The sequence below is a fragment of the Sus scrofa genome, chromosome 14 (assembly GCF_054392235.1).
Source record: "Sus scrofa isolate SSC_HxYL_T2T_F1_AM1 chromosome 14, Sscrofa_HxYL_maternal_Yorkshire_Landrace_v2.0, whole genome shotgun sequence".
NCBI lineage: Eukaryota > Metazoa > Chordata > Mammalia > Artiodactyla > Suidae > Sus > Sus scrofa.
The window spans coordinates 98,068,079-98,092,084 of NC_139396.1; the positions used below are offsets into that span (position 1 = coordinate 98,068,079).

At 35.2% G+C, this 24,006-nt stretch overlaps 1 protein-coding gene and 1 pseudogene across 7 annotated transcripts in view; both read right to left on the minus strand.

The window, feature by feature from the left end:
- Positions 1–24,006, minus strand: part of P4HA1 (prolyl 4-hydroxylase subunit alpha 1) — a 93,548-nt gene that overhangs the window by 31,149 nt on the left and 38,393 nt on the right. For 3 of the 7 annotated variants that reach the window (XM_084992491.1, XM_084992493.1, NM_001097435.1), the window contains 4 exon segments: positions 19,797–20,036; positions 16,573–16,769; positions 14,208–14,384; positions 12,167–12,237 (listed from right to left, as the gene is read on the minus strand). In XM_084992491.1, coding sequence (XP_084848617.1) covers positions 12,167–12,237; positions 14,208–14,384; positions 16,573–16,769; positions 19,797–20,036 — 685 coding nt within the window. 7 annotated transcript variants of the gene reach the window in all.
- Positions 1,485–9,905, minus strand: LOC146396883 (enolase-phosphatase E1 pseudogene; annotated as a pseudogene).

Below are 24,006 nucleotides of genomic sequence, written 5' to 3' on the forward strand. Positions count from 1 at the left end.
GTTGAATTGGAGCTACAGCTGCTGGCCTATGCCACAGCAACGCAAGATCCAAACCACGTATGCAACCTACACCACAGCTCACGGCATCACCAGGTCCTTAACCCACCGAGCAAGGCCAGGAATCGAACCTGCAACTTCATGGTTCCCAGTCAGATTCCTTTCTGCTGCACCACGACAGGAAGTCATATCAGTGTAGATTTTATAGTTGCTTTTCCGACCACTTTTTTTTTTTTTTGTCTTTTTGCCTTTTCTAGGGCCGCTCCCGCAGCATATGGAGGTTCCCAGCCTAGGGGTCTAATCAGAGCTGTAGCCACCAGCCTAGGCCAGAGCCACAGCAACGCGGGATCCAAGCCGGGTCTGCAACCTACACCACAGTTCACGGCAACGCCGGATCCTTAACCCACTGAGCAAGGCCAGGGATTGAACCCCGCAACCTCATGGTTCCTAGCCAGATTCGTTAACCACTGCACCACAATGGGAACTCCTCTGACCACCTCTTAAGAGAGTCTGATAATTACTATTATTTACAAATAAAAATGATTTTTACTGAAATAAATCCATCAGATCAAAAAGAATCCCCATATTTTCCTCTGAATGGATATGAAAAATGTAAATTTTGTTAACAGTATTATTTATCCTAGTTCAATTCTAATAGCATGTCATGTCAATTTCATGTTTTTTCCTCTTTGATTTCTTCAGTGACCCATTGGTTGTTTAGTAGCTATTATTTATCTTTCACAGGTTTGTGTTTTTTGCATTTTTTTTTTTCTTGAGCTGATTTCTAGTCTCAGCATTGTGGTCAGAAAAGATGCTTGATATGATTTCAATCTTCTTAAATTTACTGAGGTTTGATTTGTGGCCCAGGATGCAATCTATCCTGAAGAATGTTACATGTGTGCTTGAGAAAAATGTGTATTCTGCTGCTTTTGGATTGGAATGCTCTAAAAATATCAATTAAGTCTATGTGGTTTAATGTGTCACTTAAGACTTGTGTGTAGTGATTTTCTCTCTGGATGATCTGTTCACTGATGTAAGTGGGTTGTTAAAGTCCCCCACAATTACTGTTACTATTGCTTTCTCCTTTGATGGCTATTAACAGTTGCCTTATATATCGTGGTGCTTCTATGGTGAGTGCATATGTATTTACAGTTATTATATCTTCTTCTTGGATTGATCCCTTGATCATTAAGTAGCGTTCTTATTTGTCTTTTATAACAGTCCTTAAAGTCCATTTTGTCTGATATAAGGATTGTTACTCTAGCTTTCTTTTGACTTCCACTTGTATGGAATATCTTCTTCCAGCTCCTCACTTTCAATCTTGCCTGTGTCCCTAGATCTGAAGTATGTCTCTTGTAGACAACATATACATAGATCTTGCTTTCGTATCCATTCAGCCAGTCTATGTCTTTTGGTTGAAGCATTTAATGCATTTACATTCAAGGTAATTACTAATATGGGTGTGCTTACAGCCATTTTCTTAACTGTTTTGGATTTGTTATTGTAGGACTTGTTGTGATTATTTTGTGATTACATTCACATGATTGTGATTAGTTAAAAACTTCCTCCCCCTCCTGCTCCCTCTTACTGTTCCTCCCCTGATCCTAAAAAAGCTTTGACTTGGCCCAGCACAGGGAGGAGTCAAGGAAGCCTTCTCTGAAGAAGAAACGACCAAAGTGATATGACTGACCAAGCACTCAGTGCTGTTGCAATCATTCAGCAACTCAATCTCCACTTCGTACCCAATCTTGGTATCAAAGTAACATCAATAAACTCAAAAACATCTTCTTTCATACACTGCCCAAGTAATTATTTCTGTGCCTTTACACTCCCTGAAGGATAGATATACACCTTCATTCCAGGTTCTCCTTTTCCTAACTGCTGGAAATCCATCTTCAAAGACTGCTGCTTTCATGCATGTGCCCAGGCATGAACACTGCCCTCCATGTCACCTTACAGTTGTTTCAGTACTATGGTCTTTTGGTCCAGAGACATCTGCCAGCACATATTATCTACTGCATCATGGACCATCTATAATGGATCATCCTCCATTTCCTTGATGCTGCAAGGATCAGAATACCCCAACCCCAGGGGAATCCTCTTCAGCCTGTTTCCTCAATATACTGAGGTATTGTTGGCACTCCTCTTCTTTCCAAAAAGGAAGAATTATCTTTTTCTCTCTGTTAAGATACTCTTAATATTTTCTTTGATGTAAAGAAATTAAGTGTTCTTCACAAAAGTAATCAAGCTTGTGGTACCTTTTACATCTAACAGGATCACAGTGACTTTGGTGGACACCTGCTGGATGCTACTATGAGAATCACCCTAGGTTGGGAGGGTGGAAGGTGGTGGCAACTGTGCCCTCAGAATCACCCAGGGCTTCTCACAGCCCGTCAGGGTTGCCAACTGCCTGCAACTTAAAGCATATCAGGGAATGGCTACCTCCATGCACCTGATGGCAGCTGCCCTTGTAGGTTTTTATGGTACCATATATACTTCTTTTGTAATGTTTATCACAGTGATTATTCATTAACTTGCTATGATTAAGGTAAGACATCTTCATTCAACTACTAGTTCCGATTACATATAAATTCTGCCTAGTTTTGCTCACCACTATATCCACAGAACATATTTCAGTGCCTACCATATGGGAGATGCTCAGTTAATATCTGCTGAATGAATGAATCCTGAAGATGTCTTAGAACTAATCTAAGATTTATTCCATTTTACTGTAAGTATCTCTCTGGTGATCACATGCAAATTTACAAGGACTGGCCAAGTAGAACTCTTCTGTGCAGCAAAAATAGGAAGGATCCAAGAATTTTACTGTTATAAAGGATGTAGCTGATAAATATACTAAGAACTTATTTCTCCCAATTCTGACCAAGTTCCTAGAAGAATATCTAGTATATAAATGTACCTGTCTTTTTTGCTTGACAACAATCTGATAGATTTTTGAACTTTATAAGCAACCAACTACTGACTTGACTTTTATAGATAACTGCAACACAAGATTGGCAAGTGTCCTAATAAAGTTTCAAATTCAGTACATCTTGATAAAATACCCTATTTCATCTTGGAAACTGTCTTCTAATACAGTTCCTTCCTTCACTACACTACCAATTTTTAAGCATCTATTCTTACCTTTTTCTCCTATACTTTGGTAGAAGCATTGTCCTTCAGCCTTTCAGAGGCTGGAGCTTCTATCAATGCTTTTGAATCTACCTTTCTATAGGCTGTACTCCAGCAGTTACTGACTCCCTTTTTATCTTTAAGCTTTTTCTGTGCTTACTTATTTTTCAGCCTGAAGTCTCCTGCTAGCAAGAAGACCACCTTCACTTTTGCCATTCTAGAAAATTATCATTCCAGTCAGTCACTTTTTAGTTTTAAAATTATAAAAGTAAGAAATGTTTATTATATACAACAAATGGTTGTAGGACACTTGAAAACTATATGCAAAAAAAAGAAGATGGACCCCCTACCTCACACCGTATTTTAAAAATTAACTCAAAGGGGGTTAAAGACCTAAATATAAGTAAGAGCTAAAATTATAAAACTTTCAGGAAAACACATGGCATTTATCTTTGTGACCTTAGATTACACAGTGGTTTAGCTATGACTTCAAAAATACAAGCAACAACAGAAAAAATAAACAGGATATCATTAAAATAAACTTTTGAACTTTCAAAGACATGAACTTTACAGCAGCATTATTTATAATAGCCAAAAAGTAGAAATAACCCAAGTAAATGTCAGCAGATTAGATAAAATGTGGTATATCCATACAAAAGAATATTGTTCAACTATATCTTGAAAAAAATGCTAAGTGAAAAAAGCTGGACACTAAAGGCCACATATTATATGATTTCATTTATACAAAGTCTCCTGAATGGGCAAAGCCATAGCGAGAAAAAGCAGATGAGTGGCTGCCTAGGGCTGGGGCAGGAAGGGGGTTAAGGATTGGATGGTTATGGCTAAGGATTACAGAATTTCTCTTTGGGCTAAAGAAAATGTTCTAAGAGTACTTGTGGTGATGGATGCATAAGTCTCTGAATATACTAAAGGCCACTGAATTGTACACTTCAAAAAGGTGAATTGTGTGGTATACCCAATAAAGCTATTTTTAAAATATATAATTATAAAAATTTCAAACAGCACAAAAGTATATGAAGTGCCTTTCCTAGTCCCACTCCTCACAGGTAAATGCTATTAACAAGTAGGTATATATCCTCTCAACATTTTTCCCCTGTATGTAAACAAAAATACAGAGAGAATTTTTTTAAAAAAAGGAATCCACCCACCCTTCAATCTTCCATCTCAATATACACATACACTTTATTCCCCCCAAAAAATACTTGACATCTTTCCTCATTGATACACATACCACTACCTCATTTAAAAAAATTATTGGAGTTCCCTAGTGACCTAGTAGTTAAGGATTCAGCATTGTCACTGCTGTGGCTTGTTGTCATTGCTGTGGCTGGGGTTCAGTTCCTGGCCTGATAACTTCTGCATGCCACACGTGTAGCCAAAAGAAAACAATCAGAAAAAAATTACTGTGGTAAAAATAAACAACATAAAATTAGCCATTTTAACCATTTTTAAAAATACGGTGAAACATGTATAAAATTTACCATTTTTGGCCATGCCCACAGCGTGCAGGAGTTGCCAGGCCAGGGATCTAACCCATGCCACAGCAGCGGCTTGATCCATGGCAGTGACAATGCTGGATTCTTAACCCTCTGAGCCACCAGAGAACTTCTAAAGTTAGCCATTTTAAATGCACAATTCAGTGGTGTTAAATATCTTCATGAAGTCATATAACCATCGCCACTAGTTCCAAAACTTTGTAATCATTCCAAACTGAAACTCTATACTCATTAAACAATAATTTACCATTTCCCTCCACTTCCAGCCCCTGGTAACCTCTAATCCATTTCTTTATCTGTATGAATTTACCTATTCTGAGTACCTCCTATAAGCAGAATCATATAATATTTGTCCTTTTGTGCCTGGCTTATTTCATTTAATATAATGTCCTCAAGGTTCATCCGTGTTATAGTATACATCAGAATTTAATTCCTTTTTAAGACTGAATGATATTACATTATTTGTTAATACCATATTTTGTTTATTGATTCATCCATTAATGGATACCTGGGTTGTTTCTGCCTGCTGAATATTGTGAATAATGCTTTTAGGAACATGGGTGTGAAAGTATGAGTCCCTCCTTTCAGTTTTTTGGAGTATATACTTAGAAGTAGAATTTCTGGATCATACTATAATCCATGTTTGACTTTGTGAGGAACTACCAACCTATCTTCCACAGAAACTATATCACCTTACATTTCCATTTCTCATTTTGTTTTTTAAACTACTGCTTTTCTTTTTAAAATAAAATACTTTAATTCCAAAAAAAACCCATGAAGGTCTATCAGTAAAGCATTGATTAAATAAGGCTGTTTCTAATTTTTCTCTATTACACACAATATTGTAAACAGAAATTTCTATATTGTTTGCACACTTATGGGAATATCTCTGTAGGATCAACTCCTAGATGTGGAATGGCTAGATGACTTTTAATTTTGATAAATGTCAAATGGTCCTCTAAAAAAGATGCAGTAATTTATACTTACACCAACTGTTTATAAGAGTGCCCATTTCATAAAATCCTTGTCAGTACAAATCTTTTTAATCTTCTCCCAACCTTAGAGGCATTTTTACAATTTTTTTTTATTTTTTGGTCTTTTTAGGGCTGCACCTGCAGCCTATGGACGTTCCCAGGCCAGGGGTCAAATAGGACCTGCAGCTGATGGCCTACACCACAGCCACAGCAATGTGGGATTCAAGCTGCATCTGAGACCTACACCACAGCGCATGGCAATGCCGGATCCTTAACCCACTGAGGGAGACCAAGGGTCGAACCCTCATCTTTATGGATACTAACTGGGTTCATTACCACTGAGCCATGACAGGAACTCCCGAGGCAAAAATACTTTAATTGATGGGAGTTCCATCGTGGCGTGGCGGTAATGAACCTTTCTAGTATCCATGAGGATGTGGGTTTGATCCCTGGCCTCACTCAGTAGGTTAAGGATCTGGCATTGCTGTGGCTGTGGTGTTAGGCCAGCAGCTACAATCCTGATTCAAACCCTAGCCTAGGAACTTCCATATGCTGCAGGTGTGGCTCTAAAGAGAATGTGTGTGTGTGTGTGTATATATATATATATTTTAATTGTTTAAACATTTCTAAAAGTTTTAATTTGCACTTCTTGTTATATCATGAACAGTCTCAATGGAAGGTTTGAAGCTTAGCAGTTGAGCCTCAGATGACAGTAATTCATTGAACTGTAGCTTAAAATTGTTTAATGGTGGTTCTGCTATATTCGCTCAGAGGAAAATGAGTTCTACACAGAAATTATTTCATTTAATTTGACTTTTACATGAAAACCTCTTCAAAAATATTTTAGTAAGATTCTCCTAAACTAGAGAACTCCATACATTTAAAACATTTTACCGGAGTTCCCAATCCCATCGTGGCGCAGTGGTTAACAAATCCAACTAGGAACCATGAGGTTGCGGGTTCAATCCCTGGCCTTGCTCAGTGGGTTAAGGATCCAGCGTTGCCATGAGCTGTGGTATAGGCTGCAGACGTGGCTTGGATCCCACATTGCTGTGGCTCTGGTGTAGGCTGGCAGCTACAGCTCCGATTTGACCCCTAGACTGGGAACCTCCATATGCCATAGGAGCGGCCCAAGAAATGCCAAAAAAGACCAAAAAAAAAAAAAAAATTTTTTACTAATTGGGATCCCATCCTTAAAGCATCACTGCTAATCTGTCTTTAGCAACATTATTGTATACCTATCAGGCAGTCTAAGAAATTAGTTCTAAATTGTTTTAACATTGCTGAAAATTCAGTGGAGACAATGATACTATAATATATGTTAACTATTCTTTAGGATCTGAAAGTCTTATTGCTACATTAAATTAAATCATCAGAAATCAAGGTTCTTTCTTCTAGTGCTCAGTGCTTTAATTGAGTGAGAATGTAAAGTTAGAGCATTTACCCTAACAGGAAAAAAGTCATTTGAAGAACATTATTTTTTACAACCAGAATTGTCAACTAATTGTCAATTGTTTTAGAATGTCAACTAAGTTATACGGCATTTTTTCTTTTTTTACTTTATATGGCCACACCCACGGCATATGGAAGTTCCCAGGCTAGGGGTCCTCTTCTAATCCAACATATGTAAAGATTAACAATTTACAATCAGCTAATATAAATCCACTATGTGATTTTTTTTTTTGCAAAGGCAAAAAAGATAATTTCCAAAGCACCAGGTACAGTGGGCAAAATTCAATAATTCTTCTCTAAATGCTTAATAAGTTAATAAAGAAAGGCTAATATCTAGGCTGGGAACTTATCTAGTTGCTTTGGTTCTGGAACAACTGTGGGACAATTATACAATAACACTATAGATCTATCCATTTCAGTTATCTCAATCTAAGAACCACTGTTCAACTCAATGGAAGGCAAGACTTTTTAAAAGTTACTCCAATTAAAAAAAAAAATCTGAAATCATTCAAAGCTATTTGTATTGGCTTCTATATTGTAAAAATACACTTTTTACACTGTATTTGTTTTTTATTAACATGGGGTAATTAAATCTTAAGCATACTAAAATAGCATATTATAGGAAACCTGTACTTCAAAGTAAAAAAATGAAAACCACTTCCAAGAAGTGATTCTAATTCCATCAGAATCAAAGAAGCTTTTTCTACCACACTAAATAGATTGTTTATTTGCATTTGATTATTTATATACTTTAACTGGACTTACAAGCTCACATAACTAAATTATCTTTTCAGAGCACATAACTGAATGTTTACCTCTCAAAAACTAAAATTCTGTTTCTCTGATTTAGCTGAAATTATTACCTTCTTCATTAACAAGCTGTAGTAAATTTTTATTTTCTTTAATTGGAAAAGACAAAGCTGATTTGCCAAAAGTTCAAAGTAGTCAATAAAGTAAATAAAAACTTTTATGTTTCTTAAACAGTAATAGATTTCCACACATACTTTGCCCAAAGAAAATTCTATTTGCTAGAAGACTGGAACATATTTTCACTTCCACAGCTGATGATGCAACCACTTAGAAATTTTTCAAAATACAGATATCTGAAATTCCCTTCTGACCTTTTCAAAATACAGATGTTCCCAGAGTAAAAGGGATCACATACAGCACACAAAATTTCTTTCTATTTTGCATTTGAGATACCTTTTTCAGAGGCATAATATATGAAGGAAACATAAAGCACTCATTTAATTTACTTCTAGAAATCTTCAAAATTCAGATTTACAGTGGTGGGTAGAAAATGTCTTGATATAGCTATTAAATTTCCAAAACAGTAAAAACTCTTTATTTGTTAAAATATGACATATATTGGATATTTTATGGAGCACATTCCTTTTTTAAGGCCTCTCTCTCAACATACATTTTTTATTTTTAAGATAACTGCTGAACTCTTTTCCTTGAGTAAAGATGATAATCACTATGCTACGGAGTTTCTTTGTACTAGGTTGTTTTGAACACAAACACACACCCACACTACATACTTTGCCAAGACTGGGTAAATTTATTGTGGCTTCTAATGCTACTGGCTTAATACCTTCTGCTATTATATAATATAAAGTATTGTTGTGTCTTTCTCAAAAATCCAATAAAATGGCTTCTTAGAGCTATAAAACTATAATACTCAAAAAATAAGTTCAAGATGTTTAGAAATATTTAGCTTCTAAGGAAAAATGTTTGTAGATCACCTTTCTGGGAGTAATTTATTTGGACTTGCTGGTAAGAGTCCAATGACTCTGTGGGCTGAATATTTTGTCAAAAGGTCCATTGTGTATATATAGAAAATTTCCAAAAATCACTTCCAAAATACTAAGTTCATGAAATTTTGTTTTATATGCTTCCTAAAAACATCCAAATCTGGAGAATTTAGATGCTTACAAGTTCTGACAGTAAAAATGCCTTAAAACCATGCTATAATGTCTGATAAAATAAATAATGAATTAAGTTATTTTTTTTAAATGGATAATGGGCTCTTTTTTTAAAGACATGAATAAGGTTCTGTAATAATATGGAAAATTAGCTTACTCAGCTTAAAAGGAAAGTTAGTTAAAATACACAGAAGCACTATAACTCCTGGCTCAACATGTCTATCCAAATTAGTTACGGCCAATCCTTATCTATTAATGTTACTGAAATCAAAATCACATTATAGGAAATTTAATTTTCTTCCTGTTTTCTAATAGGGGCAAGGGGACAGGCAGTGGTATAGGGCAGACAGGAAACCAGGATATCTGGGTAAGGATGTTGAAGGTTAATATATGAAGGACATAAAGCTTTGCCCAAAAAGTAATTATGAGAACAGATCAATGCATTCTATCTAGCCTTTACAGTACTTTGCTATGACTTACAGCAACAATATTAAATTTTTTTTGATTGAGTGCCCCCAAAATAGTTGTAAAAGTCTATATACTCCTTTGCACAATTTTTAGTTGACAAATGAAATTTTTCATCTTAAGAGTTTCAAAGGTTTTCATTCTGTCATACTGAAGAGTGGTAATTTCTGAAAAATGATTATTTTATATATCTGGTGGAATCCAGATACCATAATGATTTGATACCCACCATCAACTACTTTTAAAAGATACATGAAACATTTTTTAAATGTTTCATCTGGGAATTTTACATCATTTGTTTCTTGTTCTTCCTTGAACTTGCATTTTCATTCCATTCTTATCTTAGAGAGAGTGGTTTTCAACAGGGGCAGAAAGGTGGAGTCCCCAGTGATAGTGGTGGGAATTTTGCTTACCAGGGGACATTTGGCAGTGTCTGAAGACATTTTTGATTGTCACAGCTAAGATGAAGGGTGCTACTGGCATTCGGTGGGCACCAGACATGGTGCTGAACATCCTACAAGGCTCAGGTCCATCAACCAATAACCATTATCTGATCCACTATGTCAACAGTGTTGATGATGAGAAGCCCTGTCCTAGAGTCATATATTGCAATGCCTAAAAGTCTTTTATTCACCACACTGTATTTGTCTACAACAAAAATATTTATGTAAATTGATAAAAATATAAATTTCCTGTAATATGAAGGCCTAAGTGTTAAAAACGATGTCTCCTAGAGTGAGTTACTACAAGTATTATTAGTATTTGTTAATCTAAATAATGTGATTAAATAATCATCATCAAATATAAAAAGTGAAAATATGTTCCTAATGAGATGGAGGAAGCTTCTTATTTCATTTTCAATTAGGTATTGTATCTGAATATTTATTCACACAATAAATATTATCTATTGCTATAATGAGACCAAATTCAGTTCAATGATACTTCTATCTTCATCTTTATGAGAGCTGAGAAACCTTCTTTATATAAATAAGTAGGTGAAAAAGGAGTTCTGTTAGAATAATGTTCCTTATTTTGTGAGCTCCTATTAGTTCTATACACGTATTAAGTATCAGAGTGACCTTTTATTAAAAATTGCTTCAGTGATCTATCAGCCAATAACTTAAATAGATTCTCTTAAATAATGTTAAAAGCAAAGAATTTGAAGCCAACTGACTTGCAAAGGATTTGTTGGGTATTCCTTCATGGCATTGATTTTTTCACTACCAACAGCTACTGAGTAAACCAGAGACTTTTAAATGCCCTCTTTTCTACAGAGGCCAAATTAGGCCTTGTTCTGTGAAGGGCCTTTGGGAACTTCCCTTACTTTAATATGAGAACACAACTTCACTTATCAGGTTGAGTTTGGGCTATCTCAGCAGGTATTTTAAAATCTAGTTAAGTTACTTTAGAAAATCTCCATTAAACCTCTGCATAACCTTGTCTGTTTATTAGTTCATCATGAAACATCACGGATATCATCAAATACCTTATGCCTAATAAACGAGGGCTTGGAAACTGTATGGTGGGTTTTATGAAAATTAGATTCTCAAGAAAGAAAATAGTCCAAATATGACTAAAATTCTTCCCATTACTCCCTTACCTCTTAGATACTCTGTACTGTGCTGTGGTCAATTTTCCAGTCTCGGGGTCATGTACTGTAGCTCGGCTCAGCTACAAAAAAAAAAAAAAGAGAAAGGACAAGGACTTACTCACGTAGCAGGCAATTTTGGACTTTGTTTTGTTTTGTTTTGCCAAGCCACAGGTGATTGGAAGAGTTCAGATTGGTCTAGATGGTAGGTTATGGTTTCAAATCAACAAAAACATTTCAAAAGGTGGCAATAAGAAAAGCCACTTCCAAATCAATAAAAAATGAGTTGACAGATTTTTGTTGTAGATTTATTGTCCTTTCACTTTTTTTAAAAACAAATCATTTGACGCTGTATGTCAATGATTTATTGCACTGGGTTTCACAGGTGCTTTCTCAGATCTAGAAGTTTAATGTTCTTTGAATTATTTGACAAAATAGTAATTAGTAGCCTCTTTAAATTCATTTTTAAATTCTCACCGAGCTAAAACTGTAGTTAAATCTCTCTGGTGAAGTAAAAGGCAACTCAACTCATAAGTAATAGCATTTGGAAGACTCAGATCTGAAGCATAACTCCATTCGTTCCACTGCCAATTTTTAAGTCAGAAAGTTTTTTAAAATAAAAGCTCCAACAGGAGAAACACAGATTACTCCAAAATGACAATGTTATTTTACAAGATGCATGAACACATGCCAATACAATCACCATGAAGAACGACGTGAATTCACTGCAGCATTTATAAATGTGAGAGAAATACATAAACAAAGACTATTCCCAGATTAATCCAGGCTGCTGCTTTTTTTTCTCCCCTCTTTGGCAAGAAAAAGGAAAAAGAAAACAAGTATAAATCTATTTCCTGGATATTTGATTCCTAACCTGAAGAGAGATGCAAAGCATATTAATTCCTTAAAAATAACAGACCAATTAAATATTAAAAACAGAACTTCTAGTTAAAGGGAAAGACCTGTGAAACACAAAGCAGTTTATCCATGCATAAAAATAGGTGGTGACTTGACTGGAGACTGAAAATGACCTACTACTTCCCTTTAATGAATAATTCCTGTAAGATGTACAAAAACTCATTAGAGAGCAAAATATGCAATATACACATCTCTTACCTTTTGCTAATTCTGTAATGTACCGTCTCCAAGTCTCCTGTTATTGGGTTTGAAATGGTGGCTCGCCTCAGCTGTGAAGCCAACCATCAAAATAGTTGCATTACAAAACAAAAAATGAATCGCATTTATCCAATCAGTCAGAATTCTGGGACTTTTACAAAGGAGGCTGAAAAAAGAAAATAACTCCATAGACTTCCAAACACCTGTGTTGAGCCTGGAAAGCCAATTGTTTTTTTTAATTTTTATGTTTTTTAAATTATTTTTAAAATTTTTTGTTTTGCACGAATTGAAGGTACACTAATAGACGGGAAATTAAATTTCTTCAATGGTTAGAGGAATAAAGTGAGGAAATGAAATTTCTAAAATATGAAGTCAAATTTATAGTTATTAAGAACGGCCATTTGCAGTTAATGATCCATTCCAAACTTTTCACTTTTAATTTTTTTCAGCGATGGAAATGTTTGCAAAGTCAATGTTGTTCAAAATTTGTTTCAAGGTGAATCTTCCTTTCCTTCAAGATAGCTGCTAATATATTTCACATAAACAATGAAATAATCTTGGATTGGGCACAAAATCAAATGAAAAGAACTCATAAATGTTAACACAAAGAGATGATAATGACTTTAAACTTTTTTCTAAAAATGGAAGATCTGGAGGTTAACAAAAAAGTAAGAAATTTTTATTGCCATTGAATTTGTTGATCCAAATAATCCAACTGAGCCATTGCCTTTTAAGCCTGAGACCTCCAAACCCAGAGGTATAAGACCTCATTTCCTAAGCTGAGATTAAATTTGTAATAAATTATTCTATCAAGGTATTTTTGGTTTACTAGGTATACTCACTACAAATAATGGACTAATATAGGAATCCAAAAGAGAATGACAAAATATGATGTGATTCTAAGTAGCACTCTGCTTGAAAGATTTCTAAGAACTCCCATGGACAACACCCATATATATTAAACAAGTCTTTTTCCATTTAAAATGTAATCTTCAGTAAAAAACAATGGTACTCACTTGGAAAAGTAGTAAAACTTAACAACAAAAATTCTGACTTCACGTTCATTTTGCAATACAAATACCCAGATAATTCAACTTTTATGATATAACAAGGTCAGCAAACTACAGTCTATGGGCCAAATTTAGCTGGGCACTTGCTTATAGAAATAAAGTTTTATGGGATATAGCCACATTCAGTTATATATTTTCTATGGCTGTTTTTGCACTACAACAGCAAAGGTGATTAGTTATGACAGACTACATGGCCTATAAAACCTAAAAAATATCTACTACCTGGACTTTTACAGAAAAACTTGCCAACTCCTGTGTAATAAGAGAGCAAAAATATTTCTAGTGTTTATTTAACAACTTCTTTATGAAAATGATGGCAGTTTGTATTTTACTATCCATAACACCAAACGGATTTTAACAACAGCTGATGGGAAAAATGGCAAGAGCATAAAGGGCAGTCTTTCTCACATTCTCACAAAAGAAGTTCTATGCTCAACGCTAAGGTTATGAATTGTTTTTCTCATTAAGATAAATGATGTGAGATGAAGTCAGGAAAATATGATGTCATTATTTCAGATTAGCAAGGTATTTGTGCCCAATTATATCTTTCTAGTAATAATTTGCTTAAATGGGAATAAAATTACTTCAATTATTATTTCAGGTGAAACTACAAGAAGGTATAAAAAGTTGGTCTTTGATTAGTCACTGAGATTAAAAGGCTCCAAAGTCCAAAGAAAACTTTTTCAGGAATATGCTGAAACACAAATTTGTTAATTAAGAATAAAAATCTCAACTATGACTTTCATAATTAAGTGCTTAAAACCCAGTTATAAGGTATGTTATTTGTGGTGATAACAAATACAGACCAACTGGTATAAATAGAGCTTAGTTAACAATTCCATTAGTTTGCAACAACATCTAAAACTATCTCTAGAGTTACTGCCATATCAATAATCACTTTTATAATCTTGGAAAGTAAAAACTAAAACATTGGTAAATTGAGGAGAGAAAAAAGAAAAAAAGTTATTTACCCTTGGTTTTGCTAGATCTTTAACAATGTCAATTTCTGCATCAGAAATAATATCATGGAAACGGATAATACGAGGCTTGTCCCACTCATCCTCCTGTTTGGCTGGAGCCAGAATAAATTTAGGATTCCGGTTTCCATCATGGTATCGGCAAAAGAGTTTTTTCTGTCTCCGAGGAGTCTAAACATAAAGTTTTAAAAGGTGATAAATGTATTAGAGTAATAATGCTTATTCCTATGAAGATAAACAATCATCATGTTAGTGTTTACACCGAGTATCTGAGGAAGGCTATACAAAAGAAATAGTTCTCTGCAAATATTCTGTATCAAACAGGACTTTCAGGATTTAAAAAGTTTTATTAATGATTATTTTCTGGAAGAGATGATAGGCCTCAAATTTTTAAAAGGTGAGGTTTCTCTTTAACCTTTCTCTCATTAAAATAAAGTTCAGGCATTATAAATATGAGAGAAATAATCAAATTTTTTGGAAATATGAAATGAATGACCCGCAATGCTTCAACTTCACAAAGTAACTGGGAAGCACCCAGAAAGTTTCTAAAAGGAAAAACAAAACCAACCAGGTTTTCCCCAATATGTCCCAATTTTTTTTTTTAAATTAAGGGATTTCTTTTTTAAAGTAAAGATGAAAATTGGTAGCTATGAAAAAAGAAAGTTGTTAAACAAAGAAGGCAGGTGCTTTTATTAGCAGGTATTAAAAACAGAGTGGTCAACAAAAAAATTCATATTCCTTTCAATCATTTATGTATTATGTTAACAAAATTAGTTATTCCATTTCTAATTTTTCCCTTTATCAAACAAATATGACATATATGAACTAGGAATAATATTAGTTTGGGTTTAAATTATTAATTACACAAAAATAAATAATGATTCATGTTTATTCTTGTACTTTACCTAGAATCAAATCCATTGCTTTATATCAATTAAGTCTTCTACATGATGATGAAATGAATTGAACTATTTTGAGAAAAAGGATGTTCTTTGATCTTGGACAGAATTGACGTGTGTATCACAACCATAAACTAGTAAATTAACAGACTTCTCTTTTATACGTATAGTTCTATTTTGCTCTTTTTTAAGGGTTTTAAGGGCAATTTTAAAAAATCTGCTTACTATTGCAAATTTGAATGCTGACTAGATATTTGATGATATTATAGAACTACTGTGAATACTAATACCGGAAATATTGTGATAATGGTACTGTGGTTATTTTTTAAGAGTCTTTGAAGGATATATACTAAAATACTTAGAAGTGAAATTTTTTTAAATGTTTCATGAGTCTAATTTGTATTTACTCATTAGCTCCCAAAGCAAAAGTAAGCATGTTCTGGGAATCCATGAACCTGATATAAGTATCAACATACATGTGATCTACTTATTTGCTGTTAGAAGGTAGGCTGTCAACAGTAAGTCATCAAATATCAAGAAGTCATAAATATCAAAACACTAAACCCAGCTAGAGTTTATCAGTAGTAAAGAAAAAGTTAAACACTATTCAAATGTTTTCACTTAAAAGTAACTACTTTGAAAATTCACTAACTCCTTCGGTGTATGCCTATGTTCGGCTGAACACTAGCACCATGTGGTATTCCTTAAAAAGGAGTTCCATGATCATTTAACATTGGGAAACAAAATACATCATATCCATAATGCACATTATCATAAAAAGGCTCTGAAAAGTCCTAAGGCTGAACAAAAACCTATATTGCCCAGGCCTCAACATTTTTATTTTTGGCAGATTATCTACTAGTGAAGCCCTGATACTGAGTGTAAATATGTATACCAATATATAACAAAGGGATATTTATAGACACAATTTAGTATTTTAAAGAATGTTTTCTTTAAAGTCTCTTTGCATTTTTAATATTTCTTAAATAGACTAAAATATTTCACTAGGCAATCTTGTCAAGGTTGACTAGAAGCAAAAACACAGACTACTCTATAAATAAATCCATTGTCTCACAGGATGGTTTAGAACGCTATATTACTTCTACTCAACTGCTGAAACCTCTTTTGCGTAAGATACAAGAAAAACTTTATCACTTTCCCTTAAATCATCTGATCCTTCCACTTAAACAAACCTCTTTTAATCTATGAAAAGGGTAATTATCGAAAATGCATGTACTGGTTCATAATTCACAAGCTTTATTTTAAAGCTATTTTACTAAGAGTTGGAGTATATTAAGTGTGACACCCACAATAAAGTGATGTGGCATACTGTAATACTTTGAGTAATTCCAATTTTTATCACAAAAGCTTAAATATAAAAGAACTCTGATTCTCTCTAGAACTATGTAAAAACACACATATATGCACATTCACACACACAATTGGCTTTTCCACTTTACCATTTTGATACCCTCCCCACGGCACAGCATTTCGTACTTCTGTCTCTCTGGCAGGTAATCCACAGCAACCCCTTTTTTCTTCAGTGTGGTTTTCTGATTAGATTGGTCATCTGAAGCAGATTTATTGGCCTCTTTTTCTTTAGCCATTATATACTCAAAATATTTTAAGTTACCATTAGCTCTCTGATGTTCAGGATCTATTAGAAAAGAAAGAAGGCATGTTCATGAGTAAGTTTACAGTTGTTCAAGCATCAGAATAAAACAATATAAAAAAGGAAGAACATATCATTAACCTGCCAAACCAGGATGCTTTTAAGAGTGAAAGGAGGAGTTCCCCTCGTGGCGCAGTGGTTAACGAATCCGACTAGGAACCATGAGGTTGCGGGTTCGGTCCCTGCCCTTGCTCAGTGGGTTAAAGATCCGGCGTTGCCGTGAGCTGTGGTGTAGGTTGCAGACGCGGCTCGGATCCCGAGTTGCTGTGACTCTGGCTTAGGCCGGTGGCTACAGCTCCGATTCGACCCCTAGCCTGGGAAGCTCCATATGCCGCGGCAGCGGCCCAAGAAATAGCAACAACAACAACAACAACAACAACAACAAAAAGACAAAAAAAAAAAAAAAAGAGTGAAAGGAGGCACTAATAAAAATTACCATACCAAAACAACAGTACTGCCCTAAGCAAATCAGGACATAAACAGCCACCCTCTAAAGAGTTCTGGAGATGAAACCAGCTCTTCATTTCAAAGTAGCAATTACTGCTTCTACTTTGAGAAGTTACTAATCAGCAAGAGAAACTATGATCAATTTGATGTCAAATGAATTTTAAAATATTACTCATTATACTTATTTTAAGAGACGGAAAAGATTTTTCTGAGACGGAAATGTAATCACCAGGGGAAAGATATGGAATACAGTTCAAAAGCAACCTTTACCACTGCTACATTATAAACACAGAAAGAACACAGCCTACTTCTAAGGGCTGAGTGGGCTTGAGTCCTAAAATACTAAGTAAGATGGAAAAAAGAAACTAAGTATATACTTTTCAAATAAGCTAGAATCCACTAACTGCCTCAGAATTGCTAGTCATAACTTTCAGCTATCTTTTAGTGGGGGAAAAGAGGACCACTCCGCCCATCCGGGAGAAAAAAAATCCAAACAACCACATACACACAAATAAAAAAGACAGAATATGCCACAGGTGCGGCCCTAAAAAAAAAAAAGGAATAGTACCAAGAAACTTCACTTGTGACAATAATTGAAATGTTTAAGAAATTTAGTCTTGGATTTGTAAAATACTTTTTGTCTTTGAGAAGCTGCTCATAATATACTCTGTGATATACACAATTTGAGCCTAACTTTGTAAATGAGAAAAAGTGTGAGGCAGAGAAAGGGGATATACTATAAGGCAAGAAAAAACTGCTGGGTATCTCTGAGTGACTGGCTTATGGCTGACTCTTCTGTATCTCTTTCTACTTTAAAATTTTTTCTGTAACAAAGTACCTTTTATGTCAGGAAGAAAAAACATCACTAAAAAATGCTGGGGTGGAAAAGGGTAATTGAATTAATATTTCAATTTATTTATTTACTAAACTAAGAAATAACCTTATTATCAAAAGTTCAGATGACCAGTTCTTTTGAACTATTTGACTCTTCTAACATACACATATTTACCTATTCATAAAAAGAAGTTTTTTAAGCTTTAAAGCTTTGGTATATACCAAAGGCCACATGAATTTATTTGTATACAACTCTACCACCACAGATTCTGATCTAGTAGGTCTAGGGTGGAGATTGAGGAATTTTCATTTCTACTAAGTATCTAAGTAATTCTGAAGCATGTGGCCCCTGGATGACACTTAGAAAACACTACATCTCTGTTGAAAATACTAGTGGTATAATCTTAAGATATCATATTTCCTAACATCTGAATATGACAAATGTATTTTCAATCTATTTCTGTGAAAATTTTAATCTACAATGGAAACGGAGGATATAAAATGTAAAATCCCACACATATGCCCTCAGGAAAACAAAATTTAAGGACTGGAGTTCCAGTTGTGGCTCAGCACAACTGACTAGTACCCATGAGGATGTGGGTTCCATCCCTGGCCTTGCTTAGTGGGTTGGGGATCCAGCGTTGCTGTGGGCTGTGGTGTAGGTCATAGACTCGGCTCTGATCCTGCATTGCTGTGGCTATGGTGTAGGCCAGCAGCTGCAGCTCCAATTCGACCCCTAGCCTGGGAACTTCCATGTGTCGCAGGTGCAGCCCTAAAAAAAAAGCAAAACAAAAAACATACAAACTGAGAGACTGATTTCCCACAAATGCCTGATTTTCAGAAAACTGATAATATTGGAATTTTATTAAATTATAGGGAATTGGTCAAGGGCTGCCTCATATCAATCTTGTTTTTAGTTTCCAAGAAAATTTTTAAATTTTCCAGGGAAGTTTTGTTTATAGTTTCCAGGAGCATGAATAAGAAAGGACCCAGGTTGGGTTGGTCTCACAAAATAAGCTCCATTGACCTTTGTTTGTACGACTGGACTGGTTTTGTCTGTTTAGGAAATTTTCAATGCTCATCTCCATCTGTTTTTAACAGACTCTGACTGAACTCTCCCCTCTTTATATTCCCTGTCCCTAAATACAGACTACTCCAAACCCTCAACAGACTTGCCTGTAGCTTCCTAGAATTTATGTGTCCCAAATTGCAATTCTGCTGCTATCCCTGAATAAATGCAGCTTTTTGACAATTTTGAGCTTGCCTCATTTTATCTTTTTATTTAGTCTGACATTTCAAAGCACTACTTCTGAATATGAGATGAAACAAACAAAAATACCCCACATTCTTCAAAGGATACTGGTTAATATTTAATATGCAACATGGTAAATAAATATTTTTAACCATGTTAATTAGGTTAGATCCATTTTGAATTTTGAAATTCCAGAAGAGTACAAAGCAGAGAAACACAGTTGCTATTGTTGTACTATTAGGTGAGAAAAATAAGTTGCCAATTTATTTAGAGGATAAACTATGAAGGATAAAGTATATCTGACAGATGAGGCTCTTCACTTGTAAGAAATAAAAAGTACCAAAGCTATATGATAAAATATATAGTCACATGTATTTTTTTGTCATATAACTTTGGTACTATATATATATAAAATCATTAGTTATAATTAGTATATATACAATATATCTATAACCTTGAATTAGGCCAAATTAACATACCTAGTTCAAGAAGCTTCTTGGTGAGCAGAAGTGCCTTATCCAGGTCTCCCTGCTGGTACACTGCATAGCTCAAATAATCTAGAACAGAGACTTTATCAATGGTAGAAACTTCGCCTTCATCCAGCTGCCTTAGTGCTTGCTCCATCCACAGTTCTGTATGGTAATAATCTGCTTCTGTATAGGCTACTTTGCCCAACTCAAAACAGTCCTCAACTGTTAGAAAAGATTTGTGTTTTACTCCTATGGAAAAAAAAAAAAATACAGAGAACTTGAGGAATCTTAATACTTTTTATATATTTATTTAGGACTACACAGCTTTCAAAGTACTATTTCACTTTCATTTGAACTTCACAACAACCTTGAGGAAAAGCAGGACTTATCCTAAATTTATAAACAAAGGAACAATCTACAAGATAATGAAACATGGCGAGGACCACACATCTAATGGGGAACTTGGGACACAGACAAACCATGACTTCAATTACCAGCCATTATACCAAAATGAAGCATCAATTAAGTTGAAGAATGCAATTTTCTAACATAGCAGGAATCAACATATTTTACTCTTAAGCAACAATCTGGGCAAGGGATAAATGGACAGGAAGAGAAGCAAACCTGTCAACTGGTTCCTTGCCCTCTTCCCTTCCCCTACAGCCCCCTTTTCAAAAGCATTAATGATACATAATTTGCGTACCGTAAAGTTCACCCATTTAAAGAATCCAGGTTTTTTAGTATATCCACAGAGTTGTACAACAATCACCACAATCTAATTTTAGAACATTTTACCACCCCCAAAAGAAATTCTGTAACCATAAGCAGCCATTACTCCATTATCTCCCTTTTCCTCCCTATCCCTAGACATCACTAACGTACTTTCTGTATCTGTAGTTTTGCCTATTCAGGCTATTTCACATATATGGAATCATACAATGTACGGTCTTCTATGACTAGCCTCCTTTACTCAGAATAAAGTTTTTAAGGTTCAAAGGATGTTGTAGCCAAATACTAGTCCACTCTATGCAGGGATAGACTACAGTTTGATTATCAGTTAAGAGACATTTGAGTTGTTCCCACTTTTTGGCTCTTAGGAATAATGCTTCTGTGAACATTCACGTATAAGTTTTTGTGTGGACACATGTTTTCATTACTTGAGTGTATATGCAGCAGCAGAACTGCTGGGTCTTACGGCAACTCTGTGATTAACATTTTCAGTAATTGTCAAAGTGGCCACACCGTTTTACAATCCCAGCAGCAATGTATGAGAGCTCTAATTTCTCTACATTTGTTATTGTCAATCTTTTTTATTATAGCCATTGTGGGTATGAAGTAGTATTTCATTGTGGTTTTAAAATTTATTTTTTTTTCCCCCAATAAGATAATGTTAAGTATCTTTCACATGCTTGTTGTCCATTTGTATATCATCTTTGGAAAAATGTCTATACACATCCTTTACCCATTTAAAAACTTGTTTATTATTATTTAACTGTTAAAGTTCTTTATATATTCCAGATGCAAGACCCTTATCAGGTATGTGATTTTCCAAAGAGTCTTTCCCATTCTGTGGGTTGACTTTTCACTTTTTTGATGGTATACTTTGAAGCACACAAGTTTTAATTTTGATGAAGTCTAACTTATTAATCTTTTATCAGTTCTGCTCTTGGTGTTGGTAGGTCAACTGGTTTCTGAAGTGAAACTTCTATCTTAAGAAGAGAAAATATTTTGGAGTTCCCATTGTGGCGCAGCAGAAGTGAATCCAACTACTATCCATGAGGATGCGGGTTTGATCCCTAGCCTCACGCAGTGGGTTAGGGATCCATGATGCCGTGAGCTGTGGTGTAGGTCACAGATGTGGCTTGTATCCTGTGTTGCTGTGGCTGTGGTATAGGCTGGCAGCTGCTGTGGCTCCGATTCGACCCCTAGCCTGGGAACTTCCATTTTTTCTAGGTGCAGCCCTAAAAAAAAAAAAGAAAAGAAAAGGAGATATTTCACAGTTCACATGAGATAAAATATATATAATAAAACCAAAATACTTGGGAAAATATTTAGCCTACCAAATTTACGTGCTAGGCATTTATCACTCATTTAACCCTCAAAACAATCCAGATGGGGAACTAAAGTAGGGAGAGGTTAATTACCCTGTTCAAGGTCACACAGCTAAAAGCCAGAATCTGCAAGTATGGCCCCACAAGTCTGTGCTCCTAATATTATACCATAAAATGGCAAAACTTATAGGGAGAGGAAGGAGTAAACTAGTAACTTTCCTTCTAAGACATTTACTTTTAAGGTAATGTAAGGAGTTGCCTGGTTGCCTAGTGGTTAAGGATTTGGCCTTGTCATTGCTGTGGCTTGGGTTCAATCTCAACCTGGGAACTTCTGTATCCCACAGGCATGGCCAAAAAATAATAATAATTAATTTTGAAAAAAACAGTATGAGATAAGAATAATAATTTTATACCCAATGAACTGAATCTACTATTTTTCAGTTGTTTTCTTGAGTTTATATTAGGGGCTGGGGAATAAACAATTTTTGTAGCTGAACCAAGTAGTACAGCAAAAAATTATAAAAAGCTGAAAGCAAGGAAATGTGTAGGCAGATATGTCAACATAATGGAATAGTATTTTTCACTAAGAAAGACAGTTTCAAATGCCAAATAGAAAAGCTGGAAAATTCTAGACAGAAATATGGCAAAATGTTAAACTGTTACCCTGGGGGATGGATTATCAACCAGTAAGTTATTTACTAAACAACTCTTTACCTTTTCAAATATTATACAATTACCACTACTTTCATAAGAATAAAGAAAAAAAGAACTCCAGAAAGAGATAAATATAAAAATATACTCTAAATGACATGTATAAAACAACAGCAACTATATACGTTCCTTTTTTTTTTTTTTTTTTTTTGCCATTTCTTGGGGCTCTCCCGTGGCATATGGTGGTTCCCAGGCTAGGGGTCAAATCAGAGCTGTAGCCACTGGCCTATGCCAGAGCCACAGCAACACGGGATCCGAACCAAGTCTGCAACCTACATCACAGTTCATGGCAACACTGGATCCTTAACCCACTGAGCAAGGCCAGGGATCGAACCCGCAACTTCATGGTTCCTAGTCGGATTCGTTAACCACTGAACCATTCCATTTTTATAAACAGTAAATTAGACGAGTTAAATGGAGCTTTTTAAGGGCCTGCATATTTTATGTTGTTTATATCATGTTAAGTAAGCAACAAAGAGAGAATTACATCTGGACCACATATTCTGGGCTGGAAAGGGAAGGAATGCCTTCTGATACAAAGCACAGTTGACCCTTGAACAATGAGGGTTTGAACCACAAAGGTTCACTCATATGCGGGTGTTTTTTCAATAAATACATATATGTACCGTGAATGTATCTTCTCTTCCTTATGATTTTCTTAATAACATTTTATTTCTCTAGCTTACTTCATTGTAAGATACAATATAATAAATAATACATATAACATACAAAATATGTGTTAATAAACTGTTTAAATTATCAATAGTAGGCTATTAGTAGTAAAGTTTTAGGAGAGTCAAAAATTACATGCAGATTTTCAGCTGTTCAGGGGGTCAGCACCCCTACCCCCAGCATTTTTCAAAGGTAGACTCTACCTAGAAATGCTGGATAAAATGTTAATAAGTATCCATTTATACTATTGCCAAGTTCACAGGAATTCAGCAAATTTCTCAGGTCAAAACCACAAAGTAACTTGAAACCCAGACAGGGAAGCTGCATTTATTCTGGATGCAGTCACCAGACCAGAAACCTAGAAGTCTGATTTTTTTTTTTTCCCCACCCCCCCTCCAGAAGTCTGATTTTTAACAACCAAGAAAGGGCCAGGGGATAAAGCCTCAGGCCCGTGCAAAGTGGCAAAGCATATTCTTGAAGAATTACATCTTTTTGTTTGTTTTGTTTTGTCTTTTGTCTTTTTTTAGGGCCGCACCTGTGGCATATGGAGGTTCCCAGGCTAGGAGTCTAATGGAGCTGTAGCCGCTGGCCTATGCCACAGGCACAGCAACACCAGATCCAAGCAGCATCTGCAACCTACACCACAGCTCACGGCAACACCAGATCCTTAACCCACTGAGCAAGGCCAGGGATCGAACTTGCAACCTCATGGTTCCTAGTCAGATTCATTTCCAATGTGCCACGACGGGAACTCCAAGGAATTACCTCTTGAATGAAAGGCTGAA